This window comes from Pogona vitticeps, chromosome 9 (genome assembly GCF_051106095.1).
Source record: "Pogona vitticeps strain Pit_001003342236 chromosome 9, PviZW2.1, whole genome shotgun sequence".
NCBI classification, from domain to species: Eukaryota; Metazoa; Chordata; class Lepidosauria; order Squamata; family Agamidae; genus Pogona; species Pogona vitticeps.
Window position 1 is genome coordinate 25,233,045 of NC_135791.1, and position 18,641 is coordinate 25,251,685.

General features: G+C 47.6%; 2 protein-coding genes across 3 annotated transcripts; one reads left to right on the forward strand and one right to left on the reverse strand.

Annotated features, from left to right (window-relative positions):
* Positions 1-59: 59 nt before the first annotated feature.
* SIRT2 (sirtuin 2) lies at positions 60-11,333 on the reverse strand. Of its 2 annotated transcripts, XM_020787145.3 has the most exons (16): positions 11,046-11,181; positions 10,811-10,893; positions 9,174-9,219; positions 8,625-8,741; positions 7,300-7,341; positions 6,706-6,812; positions 6,537-6,593; positions 5,491-5,559; positions 4,665-4,794; positions 4,154-4,213; positions 3,265-3,320; positions 2,250-2,326; positions 2,062-2,113; positions 1,720-1,787; positions 1,028-1,094; positions 60-861 (listed from the first exon to the last, which is right to left on the reverse strand). In XM_020787145.3, exons 1-16 carry the CDS (start codon positions 11,059-11,061, stop codon positions 703-705), a joined length of 1,206 nt encoding a protein of 401 aa, XP_020642804.3. In that variant the 5' UTR covers positions 11,062-11,181; the 3' UTR covers positions 60-702. The 2 variants fall into 2 exon arrangements, with proteins under 2 accessions (XP_020642804.3, XP_020642803.3); XM_020787144.3 differs by lacking the exon at positions 10,811-10,893 and having other exon boundaries at positions 11,046-11,333.
* Positions 11,334-11,541: 208 nt separating this feature from the next.
* NFKBIB (NFKB inhibitor beta) lies at positions 11,542-18,637 on the forward strand. Its single transcript, XM_020787146.3, has 6 exons — positions 11,542-12,134; positions 13,145-13,250; positions 13,867-14,095; positions 14,613-14,701; positions 15,445-15,678; positions 16,426-18,637. Exons 1-6 carry the CDS (start codon positions 11,686-11,688, stop codon positions 16,462-16,464), a joined length of 1,146 nt encoding a protein of 381 aa, XP_020642805.3. The 5' UTR covers positions 11,542-11,685; the 3' UTR covers positions 16,465-18,637.
* Positions 18,638-18,641: the final 4 nt, after the last annotated feature.

An 18,641-nucleotide genomic window follows, 5' to 3' on the forward strand; every position in this document is an offset into this window, starting at 1 on the left:
AACAGACATGGGAAAATCCCTTGCAAGGTCACAATAAGGAAAAGAGAGACAACAACCCCTTTTGATATTAAGGTGCTCATGTTTAATTGCTGCTTATAATAGATTAACGCAAATGACAGAGGCAAAAATCATATGTTGTTAAAGACTGCTATCATACCAGAATCTAAAGACTGATTCAGCCAACACTCCAACCAATGACCTTCCCTGGCCAAGCCAGGCGTAAACTACTTCTGAAGAAGACCAGCAGAGATGCAAGGACTAAGATCAAGCCAGGTTTTATCCACCCACCCACCTACCCAGCGTCCCCTCCAGTTACAGCTACTCTCTTTCACATGTTACTTAGGGTCCCCCTCCCTGCAACTTGAACAAAAATCAGAAAGAAACAGTCAAATGGCTAATCTGACCATTCATGCCTCACCCATCATTCAAGACTCCAATCAAACACCCTCCAGGTCAGAAGGCAAGGCATGGTCGAGGTGGCACTTTGGCCTCCTAAACTTTTATTCCACCGCTCCTCACATTCACCTGGCTGCCCGCCCCCCCTCCACTGCCTCATTACCCAGGCAGAAGGCTTCCCTGGCAGCCAAGTCTCTCCAGAACGTCAACTCAGACAAGGGCGCAAGCGGCAAGGATCACTCATTCTGTATTCACTGTGATTTTTAATTTGCAACAGAGGGGGACCTTTGGTTGTGTCCCGATTCTTCATTCTTCTTTCCTGGGAGGAAGGGCTTCCTTCTTTGGGGAGGGCTTCTGCCGTTCCTTTCCTGAAGGATGGGTCGCACTGGCCCCATCACCAACAGCTTGCCCTGACTTAGCATCTATGGCCGTGTGCTCCCTTTTCACCAGTTCTTCCAGCTCTTTCTAATGTGAAAACAGAAGACAAAGGAACATACAGGCATGAAGACAACCAAGAGATGGCTGGAAGTCTAAACTGGAGATGAAAAGTTGCTTCTTCTGGGATAATTTCTCAGTCTCCCCCCCACCCCACGCCATGCTCAACCCCAAAGACTTTTAACAACACACGTACCTTCCATCCCAGCAGCTCTGCTAAAGCTAAGCAGCCCTCGTCACAGTCTCCAAGTTGTGCCACATCCCTAAGAGAGGAGAGGAGATCAGGTGGAAGGGCCTCCCAAAAGAACAGTGATTCATAAAATGCTTCCTAAGCAACACAAACAGTTCATGCACATTCCTTAGCAATTGCACCAAATCTTGCCAGAGAGGCCAGTGTTATTATGTTCCTCCTGGAGATGCAAAGTAAGACAACTGGCAACAGATTCCCTAATCATGCATCTCATTAAGCTCTGCATTTCTGCCACAAGGTCCCACTAGCTCTCTCACGAAGTTGTACGCTACGGTTTCGGGAGACACACACAACTATCCCCGTGATAAATTCCAACACATTCAGCACCAGGCCCTCTGGCCGGGAATCTCCTTCTCTTATGTCTGATAAAGTGGACTTGTTCACAAAATCTCACATTAAACATTATATTGCTTAGGCTTTAAGCTGCCACCACATTTTTGTCTTTTTGTTTGTTTGTTTTTTACTTCTGACCTCTATTTTGTTTTCACCTATAATGCTTGCACAAATCCTTTCTACACTTGCAATTCCCTTTTCTTGGTCACGTGGCCTTCCACACCCCACGGCCCAGCACACAGAGACACCTCTGGTTTCTCTTTCCCACCGCCTGCCACGCTCCTCTCCAGCCCCCAATTACTTGCCGGTATGCCTTTTCTGAGTCGAAGTCCATCCCGCAGCCAAAGCCCATCAAGGACATGAAAGGATCACTCTATAAAGAGAGAAAAATTGTGGAAGTAATTTCTTTAATGCTCCGAAGTCAAGTCTGCAACAGTGCAAAAAAACAAAAAACAAAACAAAACCAAAAAAAGGTAATTCATTTATATTTAACTCTCTTTCTCAGTACTGTCCAGCTAAGCGGACAAGTCTTCAGACCAACAGGTTTTCTTATAAATTTCATTTCTGTCCTTAGGTATTACCTTTTGTCCAAAACACTAAATCACTGCACGTAAAAAAAAACAAAAAACAAACAAACCTGGCCTTACCTCTCCAGTCTTTTCCTTATTGATGAGGAGCCGTGGTGTGTTTGTAGGCACCCTGGACAAGACAAAGGGCAAAAGAGTGCAGAAGCATGAAAGAGAAAGCAGAGGCTTTAACCAGCAAAATACCACCTACTGCGGCGAATGCCCAGGTTGTCGAAATTCAAAGGTCTATGTTGTAGAAGTTCACCTACCTGCTGACCAGTGAGGCAAAGGGCTGGACCTGAAGGGAGGTGCCCATGATGATAAGCAAGTCTACATCACGGAAATCCTGCGGGTGGAGAAAAGGAGATGGAAAGTTGCTACGAAGGAATGTGGGCAGCAGAGAACTGCTAGCAAGAGCCTATATAGCCTAATTTCTACACCTCGCCATATCTTGCCTCTCTGAAATTACGTCAGAAGGCTGATTCCTTCGATCCCTCTGCCTAGTTATTATTTGTGCCAAGCAAGAGAATCTCCTGCCAAACCGACATGGTGAGCTTCGTTATCATTCACAGGAGAGCTTGTGGTTCAAAGCCCATGAGGCCATCAGCTATATTCAACAAAGAGGGAAGCCACTGGCTCCTTCAAAGGGGGAAACAAAGGACACGGAATGCTTATACTCTCCATGAAGAATGGTTGCTGACCACAAAACTGAAGCACAGTGCAATGTGATAACGAGCCCAAAGTGAGAGATACAACAGTCAGCCTTGACAAATTTATAGAACAATGCTGGATGCTTGCCCACAGCTGCCTTTGGCACAACTAAATGTTCCTCCCTGAAGCCTTCCTCACTTTTTCTGTATTTATTTCTAGCCTAACCTTCTGTTGCTTCGGCACCATTTTTTTTCTGCCTTAATTAAAGTTTCACAAGTTTCAAACTGCTAGGAACACAAGCACTCTGTCATAGTTCTATGTCCATTAACACTCTACAACAAGATGATAAAAATCACATGGTCCCTTGAGAGGGTCATTGACTGCTGCACTCTAAAGTGGATGTACGTGTAGATACATACATTTTTATTTGAGATGCTTTCCTGCAAGTCATGTTTTTTAACGTGCTTAACAATAAAGGGATAAAATATTTTCCAAATGATCCCATCTCCATTGGGTGTGTGCAATTTTAGAATCAAGCAAATTTTAGGAAGCAAGAGGTCACACACTTTCAGGAATATTTATAAGAAGGTCACAATAGCCCTGACCTTGAAGACAAATAACTAAGGCACTTACTGACTTCATCAGAGAGAAGAAACGAGAGGGCAAATTCTCCCCAAAAAACACGATATCTAAGTAAAGAGGGGGAAAAAAGAGACTTAACCTTTGCTCGGGGCTGCTTGAGTGACGTACCATCGTGGAAACACAGAGCTGAGCTACCCAAATACTTCAGCTTTCCTCGAAAAATGAAAGAAGCAAATTTCTAGCCTTGACCTGTTTGTGGATTGAAGGTCAGCTGAAGCTGCTGCTGTTGCTGAAGATTTCTAGGGCAGGGTTTCCACGCCCTGTGTAGCTTCTTGCCCTGCTCCACAGCTCCCAATAAAATAAATAATGCAGCTTATTCACCCATACATTTGTGGGAACTGCCTGGAACTGGAGGGGAAACGAGTTGGCCATACCTTACTTGCCACATAAATAAGCTGGCAGCTTAGGCTTTCCATATAGAAAACAGCTGCTACAGCAAATCATAAACGACACTAGTCAACCGTTCTCGTATCTGAAGGAGAATGTACTTGTAAACTCTCGGCTGCTATATGCAGTCACTTGTGAATTACTAATATTTGAACACCTATGGGAATCAGATTTGACATAAAAGACTTTTGAAATGTGGTTTGAGGAATAAACTTCAAACTGAGGCGATACCATTAAAGACCAATGAAAAGAGCATAAAAATCATACAGAAGCAAACTAAAATTTACAAATATTTGTGAGTACCTCTGAAAGCTTGTATGCTTCTGTGTTCCTCTGCATACTTTTTGGTACCATTCAAGTTGGCCTGCGAAGGCGTCATCTCAGTAAAGACTGCAAGATTGGTTTGGTGCCAGCACAGCTATCACTATTTTATGTTTATTTTTTGAGGAACAAGCTGTTGAGGGACAGCAGACTTTTCAAAAGAGAGGCTTACCTGGCTTCACTACATTCTGGCATTTTTCACACTTGGGAATGGCAGAGGAGAAGATCTTTTCTGAAAAGAAAAGAGGAGGTCTAGAATTCTGTAAATTGTCAATGAACACAGACAAACAGCCGGCCCAGCCACCCGCCCTTCCTTACTCCCTACCAAGAACAGCTACTTTTTCAACTTTATCTACAAAGAGGGCACACAGCGAGATTGCAGGTCGCTTTGACTCCCTGATCGGTGATGTTAACACAACCCCACAATCACTGGCCACTGCTACGCCATCCTAATTTATTTATTTATTCTATTTTATTAGATTTATACCCTGCCCATCTAGACAGATAAGTCTACTCTGGGCGTTATAACAAAGCTTAAAAACAATAAAGCTTCTTCTACACCATTAGGAATGCTCAAGAGCGAACACAGTTCTGTTCCTGCTGCCTGCCTCCGCCATCCCCCTTGCAAGACCACACCACGATGGCCTCCCCCTGCTTCGCCCCTTCCCTTTCAAAAGCATCACCTTTCATCCAGTCCAAGCTGTACATTTCCCTGCAGAAGGAGCCCGTGCAGTGGGAGGTAAAAAAGGTGCCATGAGCTTCCACCAAATCTTCGTTACCCAGGCCTGCCACCCGTTCCAAGGTGTCGATGTTCTGGAAGACAAAGGCATGGAGCTCTTTCACCTTCCTACTGGAAACCAGTCACTGCAGGTATTGAATCTGCATCTTTCCTCATCGATACAGGGCAAATTATTTCACACCAGATGGGTGGGACACCGTGAAGCCATTCCCACAGCCATTATGGTAATTTTTAAATCCAGAACTGGGGATAAACCTAGGGCCAACCACCTTAATGGAGGTTTTGCTTAAAAAGAAACCTCCCTGAGAGGTTACCACAGAAGCCTCTTCTCCCTATGCTGCACTTTCTGGCTGGAACTCTGGGCTAAAATGTTCTCTCAGGCAACACTGGAGGAACAGGGCACGCTCTGTGAGTAAGCCTCTTTTCTTCTGTGGCTTTCGTTCCGCCCTTTAACCTCCTTCAACACGAGTCTTTTCTCTTGCCCTCCCCATTCTTTTCCCTCGTATTCTTGAACATCTCTCCCTTTGCTCCCAAAGCTCTCCTCCCAATTCAGCTGTATTTCCACATGCAAATTCTACTTCTACTCCCCTGCCCGTACATCTTCCAGCACCACTGTTAGTCATCAAAGTGCTCTCTGGGAAAGGCTGCAAAGACCACAGAGGTTTCTCTCTAAATACTGTGATTTGTTTTTTTAAAAAAGTTCCCTGTCCTCTAGGAACAGAATATTAACAGCTGTGTTTCTTATACAAGCAAAAGGCAGTTTTATTTACCTGGGTGTAGCAGCGCAGCAGCAGCCCTTTCTCCTTGAGGAGGCGCATGAAGTAGTGACAGATTGTGGGCTGAAAATCAGGAGAACCTTGGTTTAGTTTGCTTCGCTCAGAAACAAGCATCAGAGTTCTTCGCACTTTGATGTGTAAGACTGCGGGGTGTGTGTGTGTGTCTGTGTGTGTGTGCGCGCGCGCGCGCGTCTGTGCGTCTGTGCGTGTGCGTTTGCACTGCCCCCTGCTGGATTCTTCTGGGCCTGCAACGTCTCATCACCACTGCTCCCTTTTTAACCAGCCCTTTTCAAATATGTGAATGGTGACCAGTGAGGAAGTAGACCCACTCTCTCCATTTCCCTTGCTCTCTTTCCCCACAGGAGAGGCTTTCCAAGCAATAGTAACCAGCTGGTATTAGGCATCGACTTCCAGGATCCAATAGTCAAGGATTCCGTGAGATGACGAGAGAGCAGGTGTATCTTGGACAGTAGACGAGAGCCTCCCAGAACCTGGAACCAGCACGGCTCAGGAGTAACACGTTTGACATAAACACTTTTATATTTGATATAGGGAATAATGAAGGAATATGATGGAGTCCAGGATTCTGCCAGCCCACAGAGGCACTTCTTTGAACCCAGGATCGCCATTCCCTTATCTGGGAATGGGGATTCTGGGAAGAAAACCCTGCTCACCATTTACTCTGTATTTTCAGGTGTCTTGGATGCAATGCGGCCCTTACTGTGCTATGCTAAAAACAAGTGGGGAAATCTAGTTTTCCATTTATTACAATCCATGGCCCCAAGCCTACAACAACTCTTACAAAGCCATTAAATGAATACTGCGGAGACAGAGATGGTGGGAAAAAATCTCTCAACCCTTCCAATAGACTTTTAAAAATTCATAAAAGAAAATCCACAGACAAGTCAAAAGTGACACTCTTGGCACAAACCTGGGGATGGAACCTTGGAATTCAGGTCCCTAGAAGCAAATACTTCCAAAGTGCCTGATTTCCAGCTCCTTCCCTCAGCAATCCTGCAAACCGGGAATAATGAGCTTACCTTGAACTGTCCTGGGTACAGCTCCCGGGCCAAGGCAAAGAAGGGCTCTGGGTGTTGCTAAATCAAGATGGAAAAACAGAATTGGTGTGAAAAAAATGACACCAGCCCACCATGGTGTACACAGGTGATATCACAGGGTATCCAGTGGACAGGAGACCCATCATAATACCTTGAAGTAGCCGATCTCAAAGATAGCTTCAGGGTATGGTAAGTTGTATTGCTGCAGATTGGCGTACAGTCCTGTACCCGGTGAACGAAAATCTGGGATCCCAGCAGCTGAGAGACAGAAAAATGCTTCATTAATCAGTGGAAACAATAAGAAAAAGGAGTTGGAGCAGCTGAAATATTCCTTCCATAGACGGCATCTCCCCCCCACCCCCAAAAAAGGGTTAGGTTCCATATGATACATCTATATATTGAGAAGTCAAGACCAAACAAACTGAGGAGTAAAAGTTTGAGGTTCATCATTTATTTCAAGCCTAAATCATGCTGGAGAAAGATGATGGCAAGGGACCAGGGAGAGATGAACAAGAAATTTACACCAGAACAGATCTGGTGAATCAGCTCAATAGTGAGTTCAGTTGTATTGACTAGTACATCTAATCTGTAATTAAAAAAAAATCTGAATAAAACAGAATTAAGTGACTTCCAGTAATTAGGCTAGCTAGAATAACGATCTACTAAGCCATTCCTTTTTGACTAAAACAAAAGAACTGACAGCAAATGCTCAATAAATGGCTGATAAAGCCCCTTTGACACTCACCCGTTGAGATTCCTGCTCCGACCATACATATTACCCTCTTGCCTGCAAGAAAAAGAATTGTGTTTTTAAATCTCTAACCCATTATATTTAGATTGCAGAACTTCATGCTTATTCCCAGCAATGTTCCTTGGTACCCCCACTGTGTTTTAGCGCAGGGATCCAAAGGAAGACAGTTGGATCAGTGGGGCTCAAAAGATATAAAAGACTAGGGTTCACACACACTGCTTAGCCAAGAGTTTACTGGACAGCCTACATCCCCCTTTGTGAAACTGAACATCCAATCTGAGCCTCGTGGCGCAGTGGTTAAAACGCTCTTCTGCAGTGAAAACTGTGTTCACGACCTGGGGTTCAAATCCCAGGTAGCCAGCTCAAGGTTGACTCAGCCTTCCATCCTTCCGAGGTCGGTAAAATGAGTACCAAGCTTGCTGGGGGGGCAATGTGTAGCCTGTATAATTAAAAAAAAAATTGTAAACCGCCCGGAGAGTGCTTGTAGCGCTATGGGGCGGTATATAAGTCCAATAAATAAATAAATAAATAAATAAATAAATAAAACAGGAGATATGAATGATCTAAGGAATGAGAAGTGTACAGATAACGGTGATAACAGCATTCATCAACCTGGGCATCAGTGCTCTCTTATAACTCAATGGGGAGAAGTAAAGGAACCGTGTAACAAAGCTGTGGTTTGGTTTATTTATTGTTTCATTTCAATAATGACCATTTTCCTTTCTACCTTGTTTCCAAACAAAGCAAAGGAAATTTCCCTAGCAAATTTCTCTGGTTTATTGGGAAAGAAGGACAGGAGAAAGTGCCTTTGTCCTGATGGCAGAAAAATGAAATTACAGAACACTGTAGACTGTTTAGCCTCTCATGCTGCTGGGACCCATGATCTGGCAAGGGGTATCAGCACATGGCTTGAAACCATGATTGATGGCTGCAGCCATTCTCTGTCTTGTGCTGTCTGAACCACCTCCTGCCTATGTTCTCTATCAAATAAGATTCTATTCTAACTTCACTCAACCTCATGGCAATACTGTACAAAAGCTGGAGCAAGAAACCTTGAAACCGTTTCAAGGTTTTCCTCCTTTACAATATTAATATTAATGCATTAAACTTTCATATATTCAAAAAATTAAGCTTGTCATTAACTCAACTTTTACTTAAATTAAAAAAAAACAGGCATGTTCTAATTTCTCAATGGCACAACTTCATCTCAGTACTGAGTGACTGTTTTAAAGGGGGATAGGCAGAAAAACTAAAGAAGCAGGACATAGCAACAGTAGCTCCCCCCCCCCCAAAAACAAACAGAAGAAGAAACGGCTTACATTTTTCACTAAGCATGAACCTGCTCACACCCTCCAACGTCAGCTCATCCAGCACCTTTTCAGGTTTTTCACTGCCCAAGTTCAGCGTCCGGGACAAGAGGTTCTTCAAAAATTCCACTGGGAAAAGAAGGATATTTTTAAAGCTAGTTACCATGAGTTCCTTGAAATACCAGAATTCTGACTTCTATTTAGAACATGATGGTCCAAGACACCAAAATAATTCAACATTCCAAGACACTGAGAAGCCAGGCAGGTCCCCAAGAGAAAACCTGACAAATTATAGTCAGGAGCCGAAGCTATTTGGCTGCTTTGCAAGAGAGAAACCAAAGAACTTAGCCTACATAATCTAGGTCACGCATGCCTTATCTCCAGAAATGAATCCCTTTTCAGTTACACTAGCCACGCATTACTTATCACAATGCAGCTCTAAGTAAAGTAGCAAAAGTATGTTTTTCACATTTCTCCTCAGATGACCAATATATCTACTTCCTATGTTAAACTAAGATTTGCACTCCTATAGCATGGAAATACCCCAAATTGAACACTTACTTTCTGTCAGACCAGAAGCCCCACCTTCTTCATCAGAATCTGGATCCTGAAAGAAAGCATGAATGGAATAAATTAGTAAACAAAATCAATCCTGAGACCAACTGTTTCTTTCTCTTGTTGGTACAACACTTCTTCAGCTACATGAGTGAGGAGAGCTCTGAATCACAACCCAGCTGTGGAAACTCATTTTTCCCACAAAGCCACTTGGTGTTCTTTGAAAGCTTTTTATTTATTTATTTATTCTGTCTCGGTACTCAACTCCTTTTACGCTATAGTGATAAATAATACTGATCTCCTTTTATAGAGTTGGTGGAAATATCAGCAAAGTCACAGTGACCTCTCTGAAATGCATATTATATTATGAGGGCATCACACCGCTCAGAAAGGAACACAGGAAACTGTCTCTGTTTCCAAGACTGAATGAAGTGGTTCCCAAACGGTGTGAGGCGGTGCCCTGGGGCACCTCAAAACCCAGCCAGGGGCACTATGGCATCCTCTGAAATGAAAGAAAGTACTGTACGTGAGCGAATGCGAGACATTGCATAGTCTCTTCTCCCATCTAGCGGCCAGTTCTGGTAAATACACTCTAGAACGACATACTGTACCCCGCTTCCCCCAAAATAAGATCTAACCTGAAAATAAGCCCTAGTAGGATTTTGTAGGATGCTGGTCATATAAGCCCTACCATCCAAAATAAGCCCCAGTTAAGTGAAACCCCCTCCCTCCACCCTTGTGCAGCAACCAGAAAAAGATGACATGACTGTATTTGAATCCATGTAGATAACCATAAAAAATATAAAAAGTCCCCTGAAAATAAGCCCTAATGCTTTTTTTTTGGAGCAAACATTAATATAAGACCCTGTCTTATTTTTGGGGAAACACTGTATAATATGCATTTCTGGGGGATTTTATGTATTGTAGTATTTCCAGTCAGCAAATAAGGAAATCAGTGGATACTGATCCCATGGATAGCGGGGTTCCGCTGTACTACACAGGTGGGGGTTTTGCCTTCCATTCAAGCCCCCCCCCAAAGTACCCCAAATGGGGAGCCACAAGTTGAAAATGTTTGGCAACCACTGGCTTAACGGCAAGAGATTTCTAAAAAATCTCGTTAAGTTGGCAAAATTCAAGTGGTGGTGAGGCAGCAAAGGCAATGGCATGAATGTAGATGTGCTGGAATGTGTAAGCCTTGGCCTGTCCTACCTCGCAAGGCTACCAGGAAGATAATACGGGGAGGTGGAAGGGGAGTCAGGCTGGGCTCCCGGGAAGAAAGACTTACATGAAACCACCGAGAAAGAAATAAAACCCTGCAGCTCTCTTTCCCAGCCCATCCGGGTTTCGATCTTTGCCCCCAAATACAGCAGGACCCCTGTATCCGCGGGATCGGTATCCACAGTCTAAAAAGCCGGGAAACGCAAGTTCCCACGAGGCTGTCACCCCAACGAGCCACGAGAAGGGAGTCAGAGATCATGGGGTGTAGGGGATTCGCTATTACCCGCGGGTTTCTGTATCCGCGTGTGACACTTTGAACTGATCTCCCCTCCGATTTGTGTGTGTGTGTTTGTGTTTCCCCTACTATAAACAGGCAACGGGAGCGTAAAGGGACAACTCATCTTTTCCGTCTCCCCGCTTCTCACCGATGAGTCCGATCCGGAGTCCCTCTCGGCGGCGGGGGCGGCCACCACTGCAGGGGCGGCGGCGGGGGGCTCGGCTGCCGGGTCTGTGACAGGAATAAAAGCCCACCAAACAAGAATGGGCGACTGGAGCGCGTTGTTTACCTCAGCGAGAGGCCAACGGGAGGGGGGAGCAAAGCAGCGGCGCCCGAGGCCTTGGCCCTCCCGCCCCTCGGATTTCCCTCAGGGTCCCCGTTACCTTCCCGTTTTTCCATCGAAGGTCTCCCCCCTCCTTCTCCGCACCGCGAACTCCGGTTCTCAAACGAGCCCCGGAGGAGAAGGAGGAGCAATCTTTCCCCAGCTTCCCTCCGCCTCGACCTGACAGGAAAACTACAACCCCCATGAAGCATCGCGGGACAGAGGCGGCCGGGTTTCCCAGAATGCAACGGGGAGAGGGAGGCCGGGGACGAAGAAAAAAACAAACAAACCTCCCGGACGTCAACGACGTCAAGGCCACAGGGGCGCCCGGCATGCCTTGCGCAGACGTTTGTGACGTCGAGGGCCACGAGACCCCACCAACCGAGAGGCGGTGGGAGGAAACGACAGAATGACTCCAAGAAACAACAAAAATGGCGCCTGGCCGTTAGCTGGGAGGGTGCCCGGATGTAAGAGGCGGCCCCGGACCACATTTCCCGTCAGGCCCGGCGCGCGCGGACTACGGCTCCCGGCGTGCCCCTGGGCGCAGGTCCGGGGGAATTCCCCAGGCTGCTGTTTCTTGATGGCGGCGGTGTCCGGAGTCGCGCCTTGAAGAGGGTCCCCCTCCCCAAAACCGGTCGCTCTTCCTCGGGCCGCGCTTCTTCTCCCGCATGGGCTTTCTGAGGGGCCTTCCGTGAGCAGCCATGGCCTGCTTGCAAGGGTCTCCCTCCGGGTCGCCCGGCGGGCCGAAGGAGCCCAAGCGGGGGGAAGCGGGCGGCGGGGACGAATGGTGTGACAGCGGCCTGGGCTCCCTCAGCGAGGCCCAGCTGGGGCAGCTCCAGGAGGAAGGGGGCCTGGCCTCTGTGGGCCGGGGCAGCCTGGAGGCCGGGGAGCCTGTCATGGCCGTGACCTCTGACCCCAGGCCTTTGGGGCCGAGTGGCCCCCACAAGGCCCTGCAGGAGGAGGAGGAGGAAGAGGAGCTGGAGCGACTGGATTCGGCCCTGGGAGACTCCCTGGGGGGCGACGAGGACCTGGCCCCGCTCGTGGCCGGCGTGGGGGCCGTGCGCCTGGAGAAGGAGCCCGTGGCGGCGTCCGTGGCCCCCGAGGCTTGGCTGCGCCACGTGCTGGGCTTCGTGACCGAAGACGGGGACACGTACGTACACACACACGAGGCCAGGCACAGCAGGTCCGCGGTGCGCACTCGCCCTCCCAGCTGCGGCAGCGTAGGAAGTCTCCGATGATTAAAAAAGTGGAAAGCAGCATCAGAAGGAAACCTGAAGCGCTTCGCTTGCAGAATTGGCACAAACGAGGGCGGCTGCCTGAGAGGAGAAGCGTTTGCCCCTGGCAGGGTGAAGGCTCGAAGGGGGCAGAGCGTACACACCGGCCTGGTGTGCGGGGCTCCCTCGCTGCCAGCTCTCTCTGTGAGGGCTGCCTCAGGATGTGAAGCGCCACCTGCGCACCATGCGCTTGTTGGAGTGGCTGCTGACGCCGTCAGCCACAGCAGCCGTCCGGGGCTGGTTTCTAGCTGTCACATTTGAAAGAGCGGCTCTTCGCCTGCTCTTCCCGCTCTGGTGTTTTGTAATAAAGCCAAGGACTGTTTTCCTAAGCCAGATTATTTATTTAAATCTTCTTTATATTTACACAGAGATGTCAAAGAATCAGAGGTGCATTGAGGGAAAGTCCGTAACAGGTTCAGTTAAATGTCATTGGCTCCGTACCTTTGAACTGGTTTCAGTTTAGTTTTAACTATTATCTTCTTTGCATGTTTGGGCTCGGGGAACATGGCACTTTATGGCTGCTTGAAAATCTTATCTACTGGAGAGACTCAGCGCTTCTCCCTCCATAAAATTATATTGGGGAAACTTAGGATACAGTCCTATGCAAAATGACACGGGCCACCTCTTTTCAAACACACAGGACCAAGCAAACATGGACTGAGAGAACTGCAGAACTGTTTCAAAGTTTAGACATGATCTAAAATTTTAAACAGCATTTTGTCCAAGAACTGTGTTCAAATGTTGGAGGGGGGGCAGCAGAAATAGGATGGGGGACTGTAGTCCCTTGAGTTCTGCTTTTCCATATCCTGTTTATTCTTCAAGTCCCTTTCCTGGGCAGGACGAATTCCTGTTCTTAACAGCATCTGTTCTTCCTTGTCGCCTCCAGAGCTCTCCACTTGGCTGTCATCCATGAACACGAAGCTTTCTTGGATTCTATCCTTCAGTATACCCGAGGAACAGATTACCTGGATGTTCAGAACGACCTAGGACAGGTTAGATGGAGACGCGTTTCCTGGCACTTCATATGAGCCTTGGTCTTGCTAATGGACAGGCTAAGATCCCCATAATAAATAGAACTGAGAAAAATAACCTGGCAAATTGCTTCTTTGATGAATTAATCAGAATATACTTTGATTCATATAGGTCATATATTTTTAAATTGATCACAATTAAAAATACATGACATTTGCATCAGTTTGAAGTTTGAGATGGTGCACAGTTAAGGTAGGGGGAAGGTTGAAATGTCACAAAAAGGGGGACTGACTAGAGGCAAAGCGAGTTTCAAAAATATCAGAACGAAGGTCAGAAGGAGCAAAATACCGGACCAAAGAATAAGCAGGATGCTAGATAAAGTTAGAATAAGTGCTGATTGTGTGACTTAAAATGTAACAAAGAAGGCAGCAGGCAGATGGCTTGTAGAGGGGTATTCAGCTAACCAAGGCCCATGTCTAATGGTTACTGGCTCCCCCCTTTGAAATGAAAGTTGCTGACCTTTGGGCCTGTGTGGCAAAGATTTTGGTGCTGTGCTTGTATGGCAGTCGGAGAACGCAAAGCAGGCTACCTGTTGACCTTCTCGGAGCTAAAGGTTTCACTGTTCTCTCTTCTCAGACAGCGCTCCACATTGCCGTTATCCTTGGCGCATCCGATTTTGTCGGCAAGTTAGTGTCAGCGGGAGCCGGCCTCTGCGTACAGGAGAAGGGCGGTCACACGGCCCTGCACTTGGCGTGCCGAGAAGGGCAGCGAGAATGTGCCCAGCAGCTCCTGATGCTGGCCCTGGTGCCAAGGCCCTTCGAGGGGAGCGGCTTCAAGGCCCAGCTGGACTGCACCAACTATGATGGTACCTTTTCTGCACCTGTTCTGCATCCTCCCCCACAGGGTCAGGCCGGTTAGGAGAGGCCTCAGATAAACCACCTGTGGGATATATGGAAATGTTCTAAATGCAGATCGTGTTTTTGATTTTACATTCAAGATTGATGCGTTGATGTGAGGTTGAGGAAGTGATGGATGGGCAGGCTTCTATCCGTCGTGGAGTTTTTCTCGTTTATGCCCTATGTTTATTATTTTTTCCACTTTTTAAGTTATTGTTTAAAAAGTTTCTTTGCTGTTCTTTTATTGCTGTGCTTCCCACAGTTCTACTTGAACTTTGGAAAAATCTGAATATGGCTCTTGAAGCAAAAGACACCTCATCTGTGCAGTTGCATTGAATGTCTATTAATGTATCCATTTGGAATTTCCATACGCAAGATGTGAATTTATATTTTAAAAAAAAATAGAGAGGTGGCTTCTCTGCTTGGAGTTGGGCCTAACCTTTGCTAAACTGCTTGTTCTCTCTCTCTCTCTCTCTGATTGCATAGGCTACACACCATTACATGTTGCCGTTTTGCGGAAAGACTTGGAGATGGTCAGTCTCTTAATCTCTGCGGGGTCTGACCTCAACAAACCGGTTAGTTCTGGAAGTGGCAGTGAAACGTGTGTGTGTGTGTGTGTGTGTGTGTGTGTGTGTGTGTGTGTGTGTGTGTGTGTGTGTGTGTGTGTGTGTGTGTGTGTGTGTGTGTGTGTGTGAGAGAGAGAGAGAGAGAGAGAGAGAGAGAGAGAGAGAGAGAGAGATGATCCGGTGTGAGGCCGTATGTGTGGTAGGTGTTATTTGCCATAATTCCTTCTACCTCTCCCACTCACAGCGAGGTATACAGAACTATTTTATTGTTTTTAATGAACAAATTCTTTGCAAGACGCTGCAGGCATTTTATGAAAAGTACATTAATTTCAGGTGGAAATTATTTTGATTTTAAAAAATGCAGAATCTTGGACTTCCCCGTCCCAACCTTCAGGAGCATCATTTTCTGTTTCTGAGTCTTTGGTATTTCCAGATTGGTTTATGGCCATGAGACCTAGAAAATTATTATCGTTGTTATGAACAAGCGAGCAAGAAAAAAAAGCTGGCATTTTCACGATGCTCCTGTGCCTTGCATTCCTTGTTCTGTACTGCTTTGAAGTTGTAACATGGGCTGCACAAGCATCGGCTGCACCAGATCATCTGAGTTATGCTGTTGTTCCTTTGCCCATCTCTCTCTCGGAGCGCCCCCCTCGTAATCTCAACAGGCGTGTGGAACTCACAGCTGCTAGGACATGCTGTCGTTCCTTCTCTCTCCCCCCCCCCCCCAACGTTTCCTCTTACCCTCTTGGCAGGAGCTGAGCTGTGGCCGGAGCCCCCTTCACCTGGCCGTGGAGTCGCAGAGCCCCGAGGCGGTCGAGTGCTTGCTGCGGGCTGGAGCCAACCCAGAAGCCCGCATGTACATTGGCTACACGCCCATGTACAGCGCCGTGCACCGGCCCGACCGAAAAATCCCTCAGCTTTTGCGAGAGTTTGGCTCAGAGGAGCCCGACTGGGACTCAGAGGAGAGCCTGGACAGCAACAGCGAGGTGAGTTATATCCCGGCCGTGACGTCTGGTTCTCGGATCTCCTTGCCAGCTCTGCATTGAAGAAGAACTGTAGTCACACCGACCGGTGGTTCTTTGCATGCTTGTGAATCATCCTCATAGGCTGAGCTTGCAAATGTTACTGTTCTAGGATTAGGACACCCACAGCCCTCCCAACCCAGGATAGCCAGTAATTTTTCTGAACAATTCTACCCCCCCCCCCGACCCTGATCATTTTCAATCTTCTTGGAGGAGGTTTAGTGAAATACCTGCTCCAGGACCTGACAGCCTTTTTATGTTTCAGGGTTCAGGAAGCATTGTCCCTAATTTTTCCAAGAATATTTTTTGCACCCATAAAGCCTGGAACTTGGTCTTTAGTTAAGCACAAGAGGAAGCACATGGGGGATGATATCCAAGGTCTTATGCATCTTCTTGTTCTCCATTCTGCACATCTCTGTGCTTTTCCTATCCTCTGAGGGCAAACCTGCATTCCTTCAGGCCAATTAAGTGTCTAGCTAAGAATGTAGGAACTCCCTTATTTCTGGAATGTGTGATTAGATGGAAAAATTCATCCTGTCCCGGTCACCGTGCCCAGTCCAATCTTCATGACCCTTCCGTGTTGCAGACAAGATCCCTTTCATTTCCGGGGTGGCCGTGGAACGATGTTGCGAAAACTCCCGAGGTCCGCCTCCTCTTGGCAGCATCAGCCACGTGGAGGTGAAAACTGACCATGCTTTTTTGCTTTGCCAGGAGGAGTATGATGACATTGTTCTCAACTGTGGACGCTAGGAGACCGGCCGAAAGGTTCCCTGGGCCTCAGTCCATCCCGCGGGCAGACGGCTGTGATTTCCGTAGCAATGGGATCTTCACTGTGAGCTCGACGTACTTATTTATAAGGGTCATGCAGGAGCTGCTGTGTCCGGCAGAGAGCATTTTCCCCGGGACCCCATTCCAACTTCCCTGCTATGGGTGGTTTGTTGTTCTGTCTGTTTCCAAAATTCTGCTCATAACTGTCTTTCTCTTCCCCAATGTTTAATTTTGGATATAAAGTACTGTATGTATATTTGTAGAGAACGTAGCAGCTGCCTGTGGCTTCTGCATTTCTGATACGAGCATCTTGTAGATTCTAAGTCGCGTGCTCCCACCCCACCCTCTAAATTCTTGTGTGCTTGAGAAGCTTAATCCACACCTTACTTTGGTGCTGTCCCTGGTAGCCTTGGTGAATTTAGATCTCGCCTTGTGGATGACGTGAGCTGAGCTTTCTCCATACGACTCCTTCCCAGATGGCTTGAGGTTTTCTTAAACCTTGCTTCTAAGGCGACGCTCCTGCCCTTTTAAGCTCAACGGAAGTTTGCGTTGAGGATGGATGGACTCAGAAGGAGGAAAATGTGGCAGGTGCAGCACCTCTGGTGGTTTGAACAAGTTCTGATAGGAGCGAGGATTCACCCGATGGGAATCTCTGAAATAGAACGACTCTGATCCTACCAAGTCTACGTTTCCCTCTTATCGCTAAGGAACCCGTCTCCACTTCCAGGCTTGGGAGTGAGGCCTCTCCCTCCCACTTTTCAAGAAATGCATCTGGAAGTGAAACGCTGTGTTGAGAGATGAAAAGGAACTCTGAACAGGGAAGAGGAGTGAGAGCCAAAGTCTGGTTCTAGCTGTGCAGATGTTTTTCTGGCTTTCTCCTGGTTCTGCTGTTTTGCCCCCTCTCTTCTGCCTCTCCTGTGCAGTGTGTCCTCCTTGGATTCCTGCTCGTCCCCCCCCCCCCGTTTTATCCTCTGAGGTCCCTCTCATCCTCCAGATGTGGTCGTACAGCTCCCAGCATCTGTATTGGACGAGGCATGTCGGAACAACGGAACACAGTCTGTGCTATCCTGTAGTATATTTGTTTCTTCCTTTCGAATGACCAGACAGGTGACCTTCGGGGAGGGGGCGGAAGTATCCTTCACTGTGGCCTAGCAATCCATGGATGGGTTCCCAGCCCCATCTATCTGTCTTGGCCCAGGAGAGATCATGGAGTAGTAGGATTGCCCCGTGAGAGTTTGGACAAAGGGTGGAGCGGATCCTCTGGAGAAAGCTTTATTTCGGATTTCCGTATGAAACCCTGGGCTCTTCTCTCTGATTTGGGGGCAAGGGCTTCTGCTCCTGGCAGAGTCTAGAAAGGGGCTGTTTGGCCACTCCTCTTGTTTTCTCCCGCCCGATCCACGGTCAAGGAAAATGCCGGCGTCTTCCCGTCAGAGGGGATGGCACGACTGCAGTGGGCGTCTTTCCCATGGTCGAGCAGAGCCGGAAAGATCTACTCCCAAGGAGACTGCTCTGTGAAGACGGGCCATCGTTTTGAGAGGTCTCATGCCTCTGGGGTGGACCCAACGACTTCTCTAAAGCCAGGCCAAGCCGCGCGGGTGAAATCCCCACCTCATCCCAGAATGGAAACAAGTCCACCCTACAGGACCCTCATTTCAGCCAAAGAAGGCTTCTATCCATCGCTCCCATCCCAGTTCTTTATTCCCTATTGACCCGGGTTTGCATCCCCATCCATGCTACCTGTGGCTTTCTGTGGCTGATCGGGCTCCCTGCCCCCTGAAAGGGGTAGCCAGGAGAATGCTAAGCAGGAAGACGAACAAGGAAGCCACGAGGGGTGCTGATTAAACATGGGCCAGTGTCAAATCTGGGAACAGACGTGGCTTTGGATTGTGTTGAGCAGTTGAGCTGGGGTTGGGGGTGCCAGGGTCTGGGTTTGAGGGGGGGGGCAGACGTATTCCGCAGCCTTCCCACAGTGAGGGTTGAGTGGGGCATGGGGGGAGTTGCCGTGAAAATGTTTCTGGAAGATGCCGAGGTTGGTTCTGGAAGCGGCGACACGATCATGGCAGGGATTGTGCGACCCATGTTTGATAAGATGGCTTTTGAAGCTGCCGAGAATCCCCTATAGCCTGTGATCGATGACATGCTGCCACATTTTAAATATT

Excerpts from the sequence above, each read along its gene's own strand:
- NFKBIB (XM_020787146.3), top strand. The coding sequence starts at position 11,686 with ATGGCCTGCTTGCAAGGGTCTCCCTCCGGGTCGCCCGGCGGGCCGAAG. Across the intron at positions 13,251-13,866 it reads TTCAGAACGACCTAGGACAG|ACAGCGCTCCACATTGCCGT; the intron begins GTTAGATGGAGA and ends CTCTCTTCTCAG. Across the intron at positions 14,702-15,444 it reads GGTCTGACCTCAACAAACCG|GAGCTGAGCTGTGGCCGGAG; the intron begins GTTAGTTCTGGA and ends CCCTCTTGGCAG.
- SIRT2 (XM_020787144.3), bottom strand. The coding sequence starts at position 11,318 with ATGCCGGGCGCCCCTGTGGCCTTGACGTCGTTGACGTCCGGGAGGTTT. Across the intron at positions 6,813-7,299 it reads CGGAGCAGGAATCTCAACGG|CTGCTGGGATCCCAGATTTT; the intron begins GTGAGTGTCAAA and ends TCTGTCTCTCAG. Across the intron at positions 1,095-1,719 it reads GACTCAGAAAAGGCATACCG|GGATGTGGCACAACTTGGAG; the intron begins GCAAGTAATTGG and ends CTCCTCTCTTAG.